This window comes from Sander lucioperca, chromosome 13, assembly GCF_008315115.2.
Source record: "Sander lucioperca isolate FBNREF2018 chromosome 13, SLUC_FBN_1.2, whole genome shotgun sequence".
Lineage (NCBI taxonomy): Eukaryota > Metazoa > Chordata > Actinopteri > Perciformes > Percidae > Sander > Sander lucioperca.
In genome coordinates this window covers 20,228,286-20,247,521 of record NC_050185.1, presented here as the reverse complement: position 1 = coordinate 20,247,521, position 19,236 = coordinate 20,228,286, and the positions used below count along the sequence as shown (strand labels likewise).

The 19,236-nt window shown below is 38.7% G+C and overlaps 2 protein-coding genes across 4 annotated transcripts; both read left to right on the top strand.

Annotated features, from left to right (window-relative positions):
* The first annotated feature begins 532 nt into the window (after positions 1 to 532).
* Positions 533 to 7,076, top strand: endou2 (endonuclease, polyU-specific 2). Its single transcript, XM_031280675.2, has 7 exons — positions 533 to 1,070; positions 2,388 to 2,533; positions 3,116 to 3,221; positions 3,926 to 4,047; positions 5,023 to 5,135; positions 5,574 to 5,727; positions 6,695 to 7,076. The coding sequence occupies exons 2-7, from the start codon at positions 2,432 to 2,434 to the stop codon at positions 6,950 to 6,952; spliced, it is 855 nt and encodes a 284-aa protein (XP_031136535.1). The 5' UTR covers positions 533 to 1,070; positions 2,388 to 2,431; the 3' UTR covers positions 6,953 to 7,076.
* An 877-nt stretch (positions 7,077 to 7,953) lies between these two features.
* On the top strand, positions 7,954 to 16,634 carry ndfip1l (Nedd4 family interacting protein 1, like). Of its 3 annotated transcripts, none has more exons than XM_036008861.1 (8): positions 7,954 to 8,217; positions 9,974 to 10,061; positions 10,960 to 11,090; positions 13,368 to 13,424; positions 14,037 to 14,124; positions 14,706 to 14,830; positions 15,064 to 15,130; positions 15,417 to 16,634. In XM_036008861.1, exons 1-8 carry the CDS (start codon positions 8,188 to 8,190, stop codon positions 15,518 to 15,520), a joined length of 690 nt encoding a protein of 229 aa, XP_035864754.1. In that variant the 5' UTR covers positions 7,954 to 8,187; the 3' UTR covers positions 15,521 to 16,634. The 3 variants fall into 3 exon arrangements, with proteins under 3 accessions (XP_035864754.1, XP_031136537.1, XP_031136538.1); XM_031280677.2 differs by having other exon boundaries at positions 13,365 to 13,424; XM_031280678.2 differs by lacking the exon at positions 13,368 to 13,424.
* The last annotated feature ends 2,602 nt before the right edge of the window (positions 16,635 to 19,236 follow it).

The following is a 19,236-nucleotide window of genomic DNA, read 5'->3' as shown; positions in this document are numbered from 1 at the left end:
GATGTTCATTGGTATTTTTAAGCTGTTTATTATTTATTTTTTTTTACTTAAGTTTAACTTTAGTTGTTCCTCACAAATGTACACCTCCAATATGGACCACATTTAGGCTTCAAGTCCCATTGCCTCTAAGCTATTGTAAAATGATGTGTTAATGTTTAGTAAGACAATGCATAACTTAGTACAGGAAGAGCCACAAAGCAGTTTTTTCCCTTTTTTGTGGTTTAATAAAGACGGCATTCAGTGTAAAAAGTAAAGAAATACAAATAGAAACAAAAGGGTTATATGAATGTATAAATATATACAACTCTTTTTACATGTCATTACATAACATTATATAACAACAACAATATATTAAGGAAGCAAATGCTGATCAAATAATGTCAAACCTGATACAAGGTTTTTCTTTAATTTGACTTTGTTCAGAAATGTCACTACTCTTTTTCGATGTGAAGGATTTTATTTAAATTTTCCGCAATTTTGTCCAAACTTGTAATTTTAACTCTACTTTAACTTTAGCAATTTTAACTCTTGAGAGTTAAAATAGTTTAGAATGAAATGTCACATCTGAATTATTCACAAACCACAATTGAATATTTTCTGTCCGTTGAGCTCGCTGTAGGGGCTCTAAGTAAGCCTTTACAACACCTTGTAACCTGAAACATAACCCACATTTACCCTTTACTCCAGAGATTATACTGTGACAGAGAGAAACAATGGAAAACTAAAGAAACAAAGAGCTCACAATTTAGCCTCAGATTGAAAAGAGACGACAACATGGTGTAATCCCTTTGGCTAGAGTTGCTGACAGGGGATAACCTTTTAAAATGGTCCCTCTCTCCTGACCTGCGCCCCCCCTAGCCCCTGCCTGTCTTTCTCCATACACTGACTGACTGACTGACTGACTGACTGACTGAACTGTTACTATGCCCATAAAGACGCCTGCTCTCACAAACGCAGGAAACCACAACCAGCAGCACCTGACCAACACTGAGGAAGTTCACTAACCCTCAAATCACTAATCGTTTTCTCCTCGCTGAACCAGAAAAGCAGGACGAGACTCAAAGGAAAAGGTCAGTGGATTTTTTCATGTGGTGGCTGAAGGGATGCGGCCTGGGGCTAGGATGGTGGTGATGAAGATCCCAGAGCTCAGTGTCATCATCGATGTGTGTTCTGTTGTCAGCCATGTTTTTGTGGAATGCAGTGGTGGTGTTGAGTTGGATGGATGGATGAATTCTGTCTGGCTGGGGAGGCAATTATGTTTTTACAATGCTGTGGACTACACAATAACTTCATGATAGCCTATCAAATCACTGCTTCATTGTTATGTATACGACTTTTATGTTTCTATCAATGTGTACCAAAGGCATTTTTGCTGTGGTGGTTTTTGATATGTTGGCTTTCTATTTATCATGTCTTAGTCTTAGTCAGATTCAAATTCTGAAATGAATATCCCAATACAGTGCCGACAGATGGCTGTATGAATCAAAGCTACCTTTCAAAAGGGATAGTTAAATATGAATAAATTAAGTTTTATTATTGTCTCATGCTCACAACCATGATTGGGCGCATGAGCTTACAAGACATTTAAAGCAATACTACAAGTCTACTAAAAGTCCAACAATATAGAAAACCAATTTGAATGATTTTCACAATCAGATTTCAGGCCTTCCTGTCTACACCAACATTTAAATCACTGACAAGACATGTTAGCAAAAAATGCAATTCCAATTCTTTGATAACCTGTACACCAAAATATTTCTGGGTTTTGTTGAGCAATTTCATTGAACATCATCACTCTTATAGTAAATAATCATAATCATACTGTATGCACCGGAAAAAAGAAAACAGGATTCTTTTTCCATGACTCGCAAGTCACACAGCTCACAGAAGTTTTATCAGTGATATCAAATCTATGATGAAACTCCTTAACAGATGGTTTGAGACTACTGTGACACACTGACATGTTTCTAACAATTTTATCCCCACTGAAAGTTACTGAATTTAATAGTTTTTTAAATTAAAATGTGAAATACTCTTTATCGACAGACGTTTACGAATACAATTAAATACTCACTTTAAAGATCAGAAGTGATCTAAAAAGTATACAAATCCTTAAAATAAGCTAGAATATATTGGCAATACCATGATGTCAAATTAGTCCAAAGATCGTTTAGCACTGCATCGTGTTTTACTAGCTCATCAGCTCATCAGCTCTTTTGCATGTTAAAACAAAAACAAAAAAAGAGTTCAATATCTTCCTCGAAAATAGTACTGATACCTCAAAATTCTACTTTAGTTAATTACTAGAGTGAATGTGCCTTTTGTTAATGTCCACCATTGTTGACACCAAGCTTTCAAGCAACTCATCAACTGTTCCTCTCCTCCAGCTCATCCACTGCAGGAACCAAGAACACAACCCAGCGGTCGCATCATGAATGAGAGTGACAGACAGCTGTCGGCCATGGCGCAGGAGCTGTGGGACAACGACGTCAACAGACTCAAACCTGGAAAAGACTACAGAATCTCTCTGCAGGTGCACCACACACAACACACACACACACACACACACACACACACACACACTCACACACACACACACACACACACACACACACACACACACACACCCCTACATGTTTACTGACATCCTAGCTGGCCCTAAGCACATCTACAATTGCTCAGTCTGTAATTTAAGAGCCTCGTGTTGGTTTTGTGTACCACCTTGAAGCATCTTTTTTCACATGGAACATCAAGTATGAAAAGAGAAAACCAGAGAGGTAAAGACCATTTGACAAGCAAGGAGGATTGTGGAAATTGTGGTCTTAATCTAAACTGCCAGCTCAGATTAGACAACAGAATATTTTTTACTGTAGCTGTGGGTTATATCTTTGTTTGGTTCTGTTGTTTCTCCTCTGTATCACCTACTTATAAGTGGTTTGGTTATCGTCTGGTGCATCCATGTTGCAAAGGTAGCTCTGACTGAATGCCAAATGTATGGAAGCATGCTGGAAGCATCTGAGATTTTATGGGAAAACAGAAAGCAGTGACAGTTGATGAGTTGAACTATTTGCACAAGTCCAATTTTGAAGTTTGAGTGGTTCTCTTCCTGCTGCAGGGCAAAGCTGGAGACAGCATGGCCATGAGTGACAACAACGATGGAGCAGGATATCCTCTGTTTACATTTGTCGATGAGAACATTTTCAAAAAGGAGACTTTTTTAGGTAAGTGCATCAGGGTAGAATGTCAAAAGTGCATTCGTCATGCCTTAATGTTTATTGTCTTTTATTTGTTTTCTGTGAAATGAGGATGCTTCTTACAAAAATGTTTGATTTGACATGATCTCTTCACACATTTCACTGCACTGTTTACCAGTTTGATACGATCATCCTCGTCGCCTCCCTTCAGAGTAAACCTTTTTCATCTACTCATAATCTCCCTATGACGAACTGTGGCATGTTGCATAACCACAGAGTATGCAGAGGTCACTGTGCTGGGTGCAGAAAGATGTTCCTCTGCAACCACTGGCTTCTTCAAATCTTCCTCTGCATGATAGCTACTCAAGCATGCTTCCTTCCGGCAATTCTTGTCTAGTGATGTTTTCACAAAGAATACAGTATGTTGTGTATCATGTGAGCTGTATAGGGAGTTGAGTTATGTAACAGCATGTTTTCAGAGTTCACCCTGAGGCAGTTGTCCCATTGAAGACAAGGAGGATTTCTCCCTCCTTGCTATTTTTATACTTAGTTTGTCCATAGTCTTTAGCAACCTGCTTCACTGTCCTTCATCTGGTTACTAGAGCTGAGGATTTTCTTTTCTTTAGAAATAGAAATCCTCATTTATTCTGAGGTTTCTATATTCAGCTTTCATAAATGTCCCAGACTGAACAAAACCACTTTTTGATAAGTGTCTGTGTTTGTTTCTACAGCTTTTATCTCCCTGTTGGATAACTATGTGAGTGACACCGGCGAGCCAGAAATTGTAACCCCTGAGGAGGTGGCAGAGAACCACAAATTCCTGGACGCCATCATTAAAACTTCCACTATGAAGGTACCCGTGGGAACGTTTGGAAATAAACTCTCCCATCTTGCTGTGCCTCATAAAGGCCCATTTCTACTAAAGAATTAATGAGAAAGAATTAGGCAGCAGCTGTTTAAATAATCATATAATACAATTAAACTTAAATTAAAATTATCATTAGAATTTTTCTTTTATACTAAACGTTTACAGACATGCTAGATACTCTGTGAGATTGTACTTAGACACAGCTTTGTTTGAAGCTACATGCTAATGTAAGCATGCTAACATAGAATAGAATGCCTTTTATTGTCATTATACACATGTACAACGAGATTGAAGCGACTCCTTTTTCAGTGTCAACATGTACGTAAGAGAAATGTAACAACATGGAATAAAATAAGTAGTGCAAAAGAAAAAAAAGGGGGGGGTGGGGTAAGGTGCACAGTTCTGAGACGCTATATACATATATAAAAATAGAAAGATAAATATGGTTTGTATACCATGTGATACGCAGTGTGAAATAGTGATATTGCACAGTAATGAAATTGCACAGAATTATCAGTGTTATCAGAAGTATTAAATATTGCACAGTAATGAAATTGCACAGAACATGCACTCAATGACAATGCTAACATGCTGATGTTTAGCAGGTATAATGTTTACCATGTTTACTATCTTAATTAAGCAACATTTACTTATTAGCACCAAACACTAAGTACATCCGAGGCTGTTGGGAATATCATTACTGTGGCCATGAAGAATTGAACAAATTAAAATTTTGACCTGATGATGGCGCTAGATTAAAAGTCAGGGGTTCATTGTCTGGGAACTACGAATGTCTGCACAAAGTGTCCTGGCAATCCATCAAATAGTTGTTATAGATATTTCAGTTTGAACCAAAGTGGGGTACCGACTGACTGACATTGCCCTCCATTGTGCCACATCGCTAGTGTGGCTAAAAATGTAAATAACAACATTTAATAGTAAATTCTTGTTTGTTTGCAGATAGCTCATAAATACCTGGTAGAGAATAACCTCTCTCCAAAGGATGATACACAATTCAAGGAGCAGCTGTACAGGATCTGGTTTGAACTTTATGCGAGGAGAGGATCCAGCAGGTGGGTGGAATCTGACACAGCACCTAATATAACTTCACCAGTGGAATCTGGCACTATGATGGTAACCGTCTTACTCTGAGAAACTGGCTCAGTGTAGCACATCCAGTCAGTATTACTGTGAGTAGAACTACTGAAATGCTCATTTGTAGCATGGTCTGGAAGGAAGCAGCAACTAAATACCACATTTTGTCCACATGGCACATGAGTTAATACAATTTAGTCATTTTAATAGATGCAAACGTGCTAAGTTTAGAGTTATAAGGTTCCATAAATTAACTGATCTTAGGGCATGGCCATGAGCTGATGAAATTACACCTTTTGAAAATGAGAGTGAGAGATTCTTTAGACAAAATAACTGACGATATAGCGTGGAAAGCCTACAGTACATCAGATTTACAACAAATCAGAAAATGTGTCTGTCTGTCTGTCTCCCTTCAGGCCAGACTCCTCTGGATTTGAACACGTGTTTGTTGGTGAGACGAGAGGAGGGCGGACTGTCATCGGATTTCACAACTGGATCCAGCTCTACCTACAAGAGAAGCTGGGACACATTGATTACAAAGGCTACAGCGTCAATGCAAATTCACCCCAGGTACAATGTTATTGTGTGTCTCTTGTTTTAACAAAGATGGACCAATGGGGGCAAGAATATATTTTTAGCACTACCCTATCTGTATTGTATTTCCCCGTCACATATTCATATCAGTATATCTGACAAATCTTTAATCTGTCCTCCTGTCTTTTCTCACTTCCTCTCCTCCCAAAATGTTGAGCTGCACTCTTTGCAGTCTTGCTTTCACCTCTTGCTCTCATCACCGTTCTTGCACACTGATGAGAAACCTCACATCCTTCTATGACTACCTTTGCTCTCTCACCTTCTGCTCAGCTCTCTGTATTTTGTCTTTCTAATCTGAGCCTAATGCAAATCACTGAGCACTACTCATTTTCTATTTAAACACGATAAGGAGTCTCCTGTAGTTTAAAACAATGTATCATTTTCATATTCTTACTTTGCATATTTTTCATAATCACCTATGCAGTTTCCACGTATCATGCACCATACTGAATGCAAACATATTTGCATGGAGCACTGGACCCAAGGGACATCATTATGTTCAATATTATCATCAGATAATGGCGGAGTTGACCAATAGGGCAATATTTCCCAGAAATGTGTGTCTCTTTAAAATATGTTATATAGAAGCACATTTCTACCAGGAAAAGTTGGTTGTGGATGATAAACATAAAAATATGAATTGTAAGCCTGATGTTATCTTAAATTCATTCATTATCATGCCTAACTTTTTACGTTTGTTTCCCCTTTTCTTGGCAAAAACTGGCCTATATATCAGGTGGTGTGTATCACATAAGTATGTGAAACACTGACAGCCTGCGTCTGTTTCACATCTTTCTTTCTTTACTGTCTCTTCTCCTCAGACCGATGAGAATGAGCCCATGGCTGCTTTTGTCAAACGATCCTAAATGTTTTTCCATCCCTCACCATCCTCTTCTCCTCTCTTTCATCACCTGCCATTTCTTTTTTTTCTTTCTCACTGCAGCCTGACGAGAACAAACACATCATGGCGCTACAGTTCAGCTGGAAGGACGGCATAAAGCCCAAGGGCAGCATCTTCATTGGCGTCAGTCCCGAGTTCGAGTTCGCCCTCTACACTCTCTGTTTCCTCACCTCGCCCAACGAGCGTGTCAAAGTCCAATTCAGTTTCTATGATGTGGAGATTGTTTGCCACCACTACAACCAAAAGCACATAGGCACCACTTACCCTGTGCTGCTTAAGTACCGGAAACCTACCAAGTAATTTGACTAGAAATTAATCTGAGATGTAACTTCTCCAACATTTGAGCTTGCATACAAAGTGTCACAGGTATTGTTGTTGTCTTTTTATTTAAGATAAAGATACAATAAAACCTTACAAGACCCAATTGCATTTGTTTTTATTGCACAATGATGCCTATTATTCTGAGTGTTTTAAACAGTATATTAAGTGAGCGATATAGTATAAGTAATGTGCTAATTACTGATGTTCATGAGTTACTCATTAAAATGTATGAGTACATTTTTGAGGTACATTAACTTGAGTACTTCCATTTTCTGCTACTTAATACTTCTGCTCAACTACATTTCAGAGGCAAATATCAACACACAAGTGGGTGTTCGTTTGGTAGACTACTTGAAATGTAAGCTATTTAAATAATTTTGTACTTTTACTTAAGTACATTTTTGAATGCAGGACTTTTACTTGAAACACAAGTGCTTCTACACAATGGTATTGCTACTTTTCTTTAAAGATCAAGATTAAGACACATGGTCTATACTTTATTAATCCCGCAATGGGAAATTACATTTTTTTTTCACTCTGTTAGTTATTACATACAACCACATAAGTATAAAGATCTTAGTACTTCCTCCGTGACTGATGATGGATGACTTTTACGCAGTATTTTCATTTTCCAAGATAATTCTGTCACTAACGTTGCTGTCTTGCTTGCCAGACCTAGCTCCACAGAGCTGTGAGCTGTAACCTTTTAATGATAATCATGGTTGTTTCACTTTGTTCCAAATGGGGGCGATAAAGGGTTTGTTGTGGCCAATGACGTCAATCGATTGACGAGCAAGACCCACGTCAAGTAACCAAGAACGATGAAGAAACAGCCCAGTTTTGGTTTCAAAATAAAGCAACGAAAATGTTCCTTTTTTAACAAATGTGATAATATTTCTTCATAAGAAAGATTGACTGAATAAACAGATTAGTACTGATGGGGGCTACCTAGTGCTTAACAAAATATAACTCAATATTTCTAATAATAGTTCTCAATATGGACTTAATTTAAAAAAGGTAACCGGAAGCCATGTGTTTTATGCTAACCAATACTGTAGCTTGACATTAATGTTAGTGTAAGCACCGAGCAGTCGAGGGAGAAACTGATTTTCATTGTGGCAAGGATCGAGTTCACATTTTGTAACGTTACTGCTATATTCATTTTCGTTGGGTGTCTCTTTCTCTGTTGTTGATTCCCAGCCGTTCAAATCGGAATGGCCGAACCGAGCGGCAGATATCAGCAGGTATGAAAACCCTATTGGTTACTAATACCATTAGCTAACACGTTAAAGATTTAACATCACGCGGTAACGTCAGCTGTATAACGTTACTGTTAACTTGACGCTGACAGACTGACGCTCCCAGGTGTGTTGGTGGTGTCACCTTCCTCAAAGTGGCGGTTTCCTATTTAAGGATGTCATTGTCGTTAATTAGCTAGCTAGGTCAATTCTGTTGCGATTAATTTCGTTATTTTCATCGGGTGAAGCTCGCTGTTAACAACACGCTAGCTTAATTAATGCGATACTAGTGCTTCTGTGTTTAGCTTTTTAGTTAAAGCTAACGCTAACGTTACATGACTGTGTAACGTTAGCTACGTGATTGCCTGTTGGGGCGTGTTATTGTCTCTGCTTTTGTTGAGTTAGCTAGCTATTGCAGGAAAGCTTTGCCAGCTAACCTTAAGCTATACTAATTGTATGCTAGCTAACGTTAGTTACCATTGAAATGTAACGTTAACTTCATTTAACGCTTCTCGGCAACTCTCTATGGCATGGTAATGTCTGGATATATAACACACACATGACCTACAGCAAGTGGGTGTGTTCGCTGGTCATCTAGCTAACTAACTAGCTAGCTAGCTTAACCGCTAAATTCGTTTGCTCATGTTGTTGATCAGTGATCAATAATGTACAGACGCATTAGAGACTGCTGTTAGAAATCAATTATTTCCTGTGGCCTAACGTTAGCTATTTTAGTGCACCTCAGTGAGGTAGTAAGTATCGTATGATGTGTTTTATTTGGTAGAGAAACATTGCGAGAAAATGTTAGGAGTGACACAGTTACTTGAGTTGAGTTTGGTGTGTTATTTTCCAGGGGAATTAATAACCTTGAAAATGGCTCCATTTAACACCGAATAAATATTAGTTCATTATTAATTTAGTATTTGAAGCACGCCAGTTGACACATTTCATATTTGTGCATGTTCAGCTTATCTTACTGACTAAAAGACTCACTGGTTACGCTATAAAGTAATTGTAGTTAATTGGAATGAGTTATTTAGAAATGTGCCAGTTACAGGTTACTACTGTTCCAATTTTCCCTGTAATGTAATCCTACGAATATATGGTGGGATTTTACCTTTCCTAGGAAATGATTGGGTTATACGGGATCTGTACAATGAAGTGTCACACACCAAATGGAAAACTAAGGTGTTGTTAACCTGTAATTTATACCTCTGCTAACACGTAACCCAGTGTCGCAGATCTACTACTTGGTATTCAGCACCACTTCAGTGGTCTCTCCCGGAAACTGACTTTAGTGTTAATTTATCATATGGGCTTGCCTTAAAAAAATAAAAAAAAATCTTGTTTAGCTGAATCATGAGTCGAGTGGCTGAGTCTGGCCAGTCACGTTTCCTTACTTTTAATGAGACAAAAAGAAATAAGGAGAAATGAGAAACGTGGTTGGTGCTCATTTCCTCTTGATATTGTTTGTGTGTGCTTGAATATGTAGGCCCGGTTTCTATTCTTCTGTCATTTTATTGAAGCTTAGCTTGTGAGTTCTTTTAAGTAGGCCAGGGTGTTAAAATAATAATTGATTACTACACATGCAGTGTGAAGCTTCTTTACCTAAAAGCATCTGTTTCAAATGGAGAGCAGCCAGTGCTGACACACATGTATTGTAGCCCTAAATAAACCAGGATGTGGTTCTTCTCCTCCTCCCCACACACACACACACACACACCACACACACACACACACACACACACACACACACCCACAGCTTCCCAATGAGGAGGACTCAGAAGAGAGCCCACAGGTAGCAGCTGATGCTCCACCCCCATACAGCAGCATTTCAGTGGACAATGCCGGTAAGACTGTGACTCCTCCAGATGTTTTACTGGTGCTGAGGTAATTTGCAATGGTGGCACGTTGGGGATTCATATTTGTGTTGGTCTGCACAATGGAGAACCAGAGGAAACAGCCCTGTAAGATTTATTGAGCCAGTGAATAATAAATAACTGCACTATTTAAAAAAAAAAAAGAAGCAGTCAATACATTATATGAGGTATTCATATTAATATCTTTATAACTGCAGTATACACTTTGCAACTCCAAAAGGATAAATGAATTGATAGCTAAACGCAACATATAGGTCAGAAATAAATGCTTCCTTTAAGGATGTCCGATCAGGTTTTTTTGTCCCCAGTCTCGTATGTCCTTTTAATATTGGATATTTGCTGATACTGAGTCAGATCTGTTACTTGTATTTACTTAAATGTTGAATATTTATGTATCTGACATGCTCAAATAACAGCTGTAGCCTTCAAAATTTGGCACATCTTATTGTTCACAAGCCTGGATTAGTTTTAGTTGACTCATACATGTTTAACATCTTACATTCACATCATTTGCCATACTTCCCAGGTATATTACAACTATAGGGTGGTCAAACATTTGCTCAATGAGTACAATCTCACACAGTAGAGAGTTGTCTTGTTTGCATAGGAAGCACTTTTATTGTAATCTAAACAGTCAGTTTGCTCTCCGTGGTGGATGAGAAAGAGGAAATACTAGTTCAGAGGTCCCCTCCAAGTCTCAAGCCTGTGACCAAGCACAAGAACAACAATGCATGTTAAATAGTGGCTTTTGGACGTGACAGCAAATGTGTGATGCAGTTACCAGTCTGCTGTCTGCCAATACGAAATACGACTTTGTATGAGTAAAACTTCTGCCTTTGTGTTTGGAACTGTGCTGTTTGTTCTTCAGCCTACTTTGACTACAAGGAAGACGGGGCTTACCCCAAGCCTCCATCATACAACGTAGCGACTACGCTACCTTCCTATGATGAAGCAGAAAGAACCAAGGCTGAGACTACTGTTCCCCTGGTAACTGGAAGAGTGAGTATCTCACATTTATATATATACACACACACACACACACACACACACACACACACACACACACACACACACACACACACACACACACACACACACACACACTTCCTGTGTTGACTGCAAGGCAGAAAGTGTTTAGCACTCTGCAATGGAAAGTTGTTTTTTTATCTTCAGATCTGATTTTATCTGTTAGTCTTTCCTACATGAACTGCTGCCAACATGTTGCTGGTTTGAACAATAGAAGATTCATAAAAATTAAGAAAAACATTAGTTATCATTATCATTTTTTTTGCACGTAATGACCAATGTCTATCCCTCACAAGTGCTCTCACAGGTGCTAGCCCTTGTTCTGTTGTTAATCCCTCAACCTCCCAGGCCCCTGAACTGACCTCTGTGCACTTTGCACCTGGGTTTGTTCTTCCAAAATCGGAGTAAATTGGTGCAGCATTTGAAACGTGTAGGAAGATTCAGACTGAAACATTTTCTGTACTGATGCACCAAATGAGCCTTGCATACAGTATTTGTACAGGTATTTAACCTGTGATGTAGCTAAGGTTAGCCACAAAAGCTAATGTTTTCAGTGGTACTCAAAATTGTTATGATATGTAGCCTCGAGATTTATCTTTGTAAAATGAGTTACCTCTCAGTGGGTAAGGTTGCAATTTGCAGTTCAAGTTGCTTTCAAGCTGTGGGTGTTTTGAAGGAAGACACAAGTTTCCTGATGTGGTTTTCCATGGCTGCAACTACATATTACTAAAAACCTTTCATTACTGATAACAATGTTTTGTTTTTTTATTGTTAGTGTTTTTGATATTAGACACATTAAACGTTTCCAAAGCTTTAATGGCATTATTGCTTAGGGAAATATCCATGTTCTTTTATAAATACAAAACATTTGTGTGGAAACCTTTTTCTTTCCAGTTAATGAGTAGTAGAGCTGTCAATCTTCCTATATAATACCATTCCAATTTAATTAGTAATTTTTTTTATATTCAAATAATATTTGAATAGTTAAATGCCGCCTGATATAAATATGTACTACACTATTGTCAATGCCACTATAAGCATGTGGTTGTTGTTACACGTTCTGTCCACTAGAGGGACTTCCAACATCAGCCTGGCCTTGAAGGGGATCTACGTCATGGCGCATTGCATTTCTGGCACACCGCTCTCTGTTTACATTATTTTCCACCACGCACGCAGCGACAAACACAAATCAGCAGAGAACTCTGTAAAGAAACATTATCTAACTAGTGTATTGAAGCGGCTCTGTTGTAAAGGCTAACGGTGCCCGGTTAGCACAATGACATCATGTTAGAAAGCACAGCCGAAACAATTTGTCATAAACTAAGTGACAATAGTGTTAGCCACGATGCTAACGGCATTTATAACTTAGCCAAACGGTGCTGTACTATTTATATTTATATATATTTATTTAAAAGCAACCTGTTTTTTGCAGATAGTCACGTTACTGATAATCCAGCTGTTAGAAGGTAATATATGAAGTCAAAGCTAACTCTGACAGCTGTAGGGCAGCTAACATAAACTTTAGCTGTCTCCATGAAGCTCCCACTTTATCTCCTATAACTCGCGACGCAGTTAGGAAACCAGAACGAGATACCTAATGATAACATAAGCATTTTGGCTCGGTGTATGTCGATTTTAAAGTCATGTTAAAACTATTTCCCTTCCGTCTTCTGATTTCCAGCTGCAGCCTGTCACTCCCCCCTGTACTATCGTTAGTCGGTACGTAACGTTAGCTCACAATGCCTTGTGTTTCTCACTCCGGTAACTTATTGTTCATCAGAAGTGACATGAGAAGAGGGAGATAAGCTAACGTTAGCCAACCTATTTATAAAAAAAAAATCACATTCGAATAGTATTGATTTTTTTACTATTCTAATTATATTAGACTTTTTCGGAATTCGTTCCGACAGCCCTAATGTGTAGTCCTTTTTATTTACAAAGGGCAAAGCACACCTAATCTTCTGTCTATAAGATGCCATTAACTTGCATTCAATGTTTGAAAAGGACACCAGTAATCTAACCTCCCGTGTTTCAAGCCTTATACGTGAAAGCCATCTCTCAGTTGGAAACTATCCCACACGCCTTTTAAAAACTACGGTTTCTGTTAAAAATATCTATTAAGTGGAAAGTGATAGCTCTGCCCTCTAGTGGTCACTGTGAAGCTTTGCACCTTACTGCACGTGGGCCCACCCTGTTTGATTTGCTGGTGTTGTGTTTCTCTGCCACACACTGCCTTGCGCTCAGCAGCAGCCTCAGCACAGGGAACGTCTGGAGACTTTTGGCGATGTAATTCGAAGTTCACTTGAGGTAACTGGGAGGAGTGGGAAGAGAATGTATGATGAGAGGAAGTGTATTTGGTGTGTGAGAGCGCAGCTGTACCTACAGTGTTTATGTACTCAGAACCCCACCTTTTCTTGTATGTCTCTGTGTGTAAATAGAGTGCTAGCTAGTGCTTAGTTGATAGTTATACAAGATCTACTGGTTCTCCTGATGCCCTACATTGCATTTAACTGACTCCAGACCTTTTAGATGAAGTGACAATGATAGTAATTAAATGGGCTTGCTGTGTGCTGTTGTGATGGTTCCCTTGTTCTGTTGGTTGCTTGTGTTGTATTTACTCTCTGTTGTGAGCAAAGCTTGGTTTCCACCCGCAGGTGCTTGCCCGTGCTTCATCACAGTTCACTCTGATCTCAGTCACTACATTGTACTTGTAGAATTTGAAATACGCAATTATGAATTGGTTAAAATAAAACGCACTTCACAACATCAAATTGATTGATTTGTAGACTTTAAATAGTTTCAAGTAAGTGACGTAAAGCTCTGGGAAGCTCTGCTACTGCCTGGCTGTGGGGAAATAGTTCTGAGTGCTTAAATAACCTACTCTTTTCTCTTTTTGCTCTTCTTCTTATTCTATCACAGGATGAAGACTTTGTGACCAGAGATGACTTTGAAGACGCCGATCAGCTGAGGATAGGAAATGACGGCATCTTCATGCTCACTTTTTTCAGTTAGTCACCCAACCTACTCGTCTCCGTTTCTCTTTTCTCTTCAGCCATCATCTTTTACCTTCACCCTCTCCTCTTTGCTTAAAATCGATGCAAAAACAAATGACATCTTCTCATATTTAAGATACAAATAGGGCTGGGCGATATGGAGAAAATCAAATATCACGATATTTTTGACTAAACACCTCGATGTCGATATTGCAACGATATTTTTGACAATTGGTACTTTCACAAAATATCTTCCACATTTAGATTTTAGATAAATAACCATCATAATGTGGATATAATGACTAAGTGGTTAAAGGCAAATAATAGAACAGCTAGAACAGTCTGGAAAGTTCATAAAATGACATCACTTTACTGTAATGCAGCCTTTAAAACCAGGAAAAGACTAAACTTACCATGTAACGATATTACAATTCTTCAAAATCTAAGACGATATCTAGTCTCATGTCACGATATCGATATAATATTGAAATAATGCCCAGCCCTAGATACAAATAAGTGAATTTGCTGTCTTTTCATAGTTTTTTTGTTTTGTTTTTTGATGACATGTCTAACACTTTTCCCCCCCTCTACCCAGTGGCATTTCTGTTCAACTGGATCGGTTTCTTCCTGTCTTTCTGTCTGACCACCTCAGCGGCCGGCCGCTATGGGGCCATCTCAGGCTTTGGCCTCTCCCTCATCAAATGGATCCTCATAGTCAGGGTACACAACACAAACAGCACACAACACAAACAACTCAAACGCTCCAAACACCACTCTGGTATTTTTAGGTTGTTTCTGTCGTGGTTGGCTCGTTGCACTATTTCCTCAAAGACCTCTTGAGAAGTGCGCTGCTTTCTGTATTCACTTTTAAAATGCAGGGCTCATTTGAGCGAAACCATTGCAGACCATATTTATTCAAACCAGTCATTTCTGCCGTTCTGTTGGGTTTCTAGTTCTCCACATACTTCCCTGGTTACTTTGATGGACAGTACTGGCTGTGGTGGGTGTTCCTGGTGTTGGGTAAGTAACCAACCTCTAAACTCGAATGATTCAAATAGGGAATCAGATGGTTTTGTCTTGCTGACACATTTCTGCCCTCTGCAGCTCCATTGCAGCAGTGTAGATGTGTCCTATATGTTACAGAATAGTTACAGCAGGACAGTTGACCCTTAATTATAGAACTAATATTTTGATTTAACAATCGATTAAATATCTATGTATATGTTAAAGGTCACTCTAAATTATCACCCTCCGTACGGCACTTTTAGTTGTGTCTCACTGTCCTTTTTATTTTTTGGCTCTTCAGGCTTTTTGCTCTTCCTTCGAGGATTCATCAACTACGCCAGAATCCGCAAGATGGCTGACACCTTCTCCACCCTGCCCCGCACCCGAGTCCTCTTCATCTACTGAGCTCACAATCCATCAATTTCCATCATATACCCCCCCACCCCCACCCCTTTATACATACCTTTTGGCTTTACCCAATCAAAAAGGGAGAAAAGAACTTTTCTCTGCTTGACATGATTTGGACAATACATCTATTGTCCCCTCTTGGTGTAAAATAGTGAATTCTGAGACATCTGTAAAACCCTTCAGTTGTTAGTGGTGAACTGTCAAGTGCTATTTACAAAAGTTTGTGATGTATAAATGAATGCCTTAGTCACTGTGTTACTATCTGTCGGTAACAGCAGCATGAACTATTGTTCTGTTTAGCCACCAGGGGGCAGTCTGGTTCGTGTTATTTTTCACCAGTCTTCTATCAGATGAAGTCATTTGTATAGAGAGATGGTTCTCAGCCCAGGGACCAGTGTGTAATTTTGGGGTTATGGGTTGATTTATGCAGTTTGAAATAATATATTTCATGTACCATTTTAATGTGCGTTTAAACCTTCTGACCAATGCTTTTTGTCCCTTGTGAAGTAGTGTATAATTCAGGCAATACAAGACTGAAAAGGCAAAATAATTAGCTTTTTGGGGTTCGGGCTAAAAAGGTTGAGGACCACATGTATAAAAGAGCAGGGGCCGGGTTTCCCCTAGAGCATTTCTTCCTCATGTATTTAGTCCATGCTTACACACACTGTAATCAGTAGTGTTGTTTCCTTATATGTACTGTATATACACTGCATGCATGTCAGCAGAGGTAAAGCTGCAGGGATGTCCAGCAGAGCTTCTTAGGCAGGCTGCCCTGCTCAAAGACACAGCGATAGGGATGGAATAGGCTAATAGTCTGTCACTGGATTCAGATGTGCAATGAGATGGTTTTGGTTAAATAAATGATTCCCATGCCCTTAGTGACTAACACCCTGATTGTTTCCAATGAGGAAAGAATTATTGTATTGCCTGATGTGATTTAGAAACCCGGCCCTGTGAAGACTTTAGGAATATATTAATACAGAGCAGAGATTGTTTTTTTGACGTAACAATGAATTGTTTTTATGTTTGCCCTCATTAAGCCGAATGATTATTTTTTAGAAGAATTTTAACCTGCATTGGAAAATGTTTGAAATTAAAGTTTTAAACATTTTATGTATTGAGCTTTTTAATCAAATGGTAATAAGCGTCCAGTAAATAAATATCACAACTTTTTAGTTATTCCGGTTGCAGGATGCCACTTCCTCTAAGCTGCCTCACCACAACAACTTGAAATCATAACTCTCTATCATATAGTATAGAATCACAGGACTCTTTAAAGATACGTTTATTCATATTAAGTAAAAGAAGGAGCTGTTTCTGTCACTGCTGGATTTTATTAAAACATTTACAAAATCTCAGTCTAGTTCCATCCTGTTGCTTTCTGGGCTGCTTAAGAAGAAGTTAAAATTTTAAACAAAGCATTAAAAAAAAAAAATCACGAGCTTGACAAAGGGAAGCCTCTCAGGATCAATAAGACTGCGATTTTCAAATGATTTGTTTTTTCCAAAATACCTAAATTAGAGAGATATATTAAGATATTTGAGAAATATATTCTGTCAGTGGATGATACATTGTTTAAGACTTGATCAAGTTTAATTTGAACTCAACCTTGCGCTGATGACCTTACTCGACCTAAATAAAACTACAATCTTCCATGTTCCAAGTATTTTATAGTGTAGACGCTTGGCCGGTGTGTGGAGGCTAAAGAAAGATGGAGATCCAACAGTCCTCAGCCACAGAGAGGAAGCTGAGCTGACCCAATGTTCAGTTACTAACATGAGACGTACTTTTAGCCATGCTAAATTTAACACACAGGAGATGTGTGTGTGTGTGTGTGTGTGTGTGTGTGTGTGTGTGTGTGTGTGTGTGTGTGTGTGTAGGAGTCGAGATGATTTACTGCCGGTGGCTAATTATACATGTCAGCAGTGTTTTTCCTTGCAGTTGGAACAGGAAGTGAAGGTCACCCCACCTGGAAGACCTGTCACACCAACTGAACCAGTCTTTGGTTTCACTGGAAACTTTTACTGTCACAAAGTGTCACATCATCATGGTTGGATATTGGCCTCTAGTGGTGCTCAGTTGACATGACATTAGCTCCATTCATGTTATCTGTAACTGGGTACAGAGGGGAAAATGTCACTCTCAATTCACTAAAATGATTATTTTACAGTATGTGATTAAAGTATTACCAACAGCAGAGCATAGAAGTCAAGCTAACCAGATTTTCACACTTGCATAAATCCAGTCCAAAGGTGTTCTTAGCCTTATGGTGGATACTGTGCTGTAACTGAAAATATTTATAAACTCATGCCATGTGGTCCATACTTTTTTAGAGTATTAGTGCTGAAAGTGTGATTCGATGACAGGAAACTGAAATGGACTGCATACTGAAAGGGAACTGTTGAATGTTGGTTGACTTTTTAAACAAATCTTTCTCTTTCCTATAAACTATAGTTTTTTTTTCTTCCTGTTGTTGACTTCTGAGTTGCTGCACCACTGCTACTTTCTAAGAATCAGATTTCCTTAAGTAATTTCTTCTTTTGCTCTGTGAACTTTGGGAAAACAAAAACAGCTGTTGGTCAGAAATTACAGATGTTCAGTAGCTCTGGGGCTGAAAATGTGAACTTTAAACTGTCTCAACTTTAGAAAACATTATCCCTTTAGTATTTTAAGATATTTTTTTACTTAGCATAAATAGCCTGTAAAGTCAGGAGAGAGAAAAAGAAAAACAGGGCAAAGGTCATATGGCCAGGCCATGAACACCGGCCCACTGAACGACCACATAAATACATAACCAAGCTCCATTTTACCAAGTGCAGATGGGTTTAATCACTGACAGGGTTTCAGCTGTAAATTCTGGCAAAGCACACAAACAACAAAATTCCTTATCATCCACATCTTACACAGATTCAGCCTCAGTCCACTTGAATCCCTCTGTAACGTCATTCCTCCTCTGCTCCAGCAGGGTCACCCAGTCCAGGTGTTCTCGTTATCCAGATGTCATTCATAAAATAACTCCATTGTGCCAAGAGCTGTCTGTGTCTTGTCAGCTGCCCTCGATTTACTGAGACGGAAGTATTTCTTGGCGTAATTGATGGGAATTATGTGTGCTAGCCAAGTGCCTGCACCACTTGCATGTTTTAGCTATCAAAAGATAAGAGAAGACTTTTTGATTTACAGAGAGCCTGGGAGTGAGCCATCTTTCCAAAGAGACGTGCTTTACTTTTCTGGCTTCTGTTACACAGACTTTTTGTGCAAACTGTATTTCAGTTTACAATAGTTGAAAAGTGATACGACTTTTGGCAAGAAATAAGAATAAGAATCATATGATGATCACTTTCTCACCCCTTTTTTTTTTACACCTCCCTCATCAACTACCACTATTGATTGGGCTTGAGAGCAATACACTTAATATTTAATTTTTTCCACTAAAGTTGCTTAACAGCACAATAATGGTTCGACACATGGGATACATTCAATTAGAGACACCAATTTGCATTTTAAAATCAATTAATAATAACATTATTTCATCATTTCTATGTGACTCTAGTTCAGATGTGTGCTAAGATTGCTTTACCAAACAAGTCAGGTAAAGGAGATTGATTTGCAGCACAGGCACAAAAACAGAATATGGAACCCATAAAAAACCAAAGCACAGACACGTCTGCGTTAGCATAACTGCAGGAGAAACAATACAGTATACTATACTACAG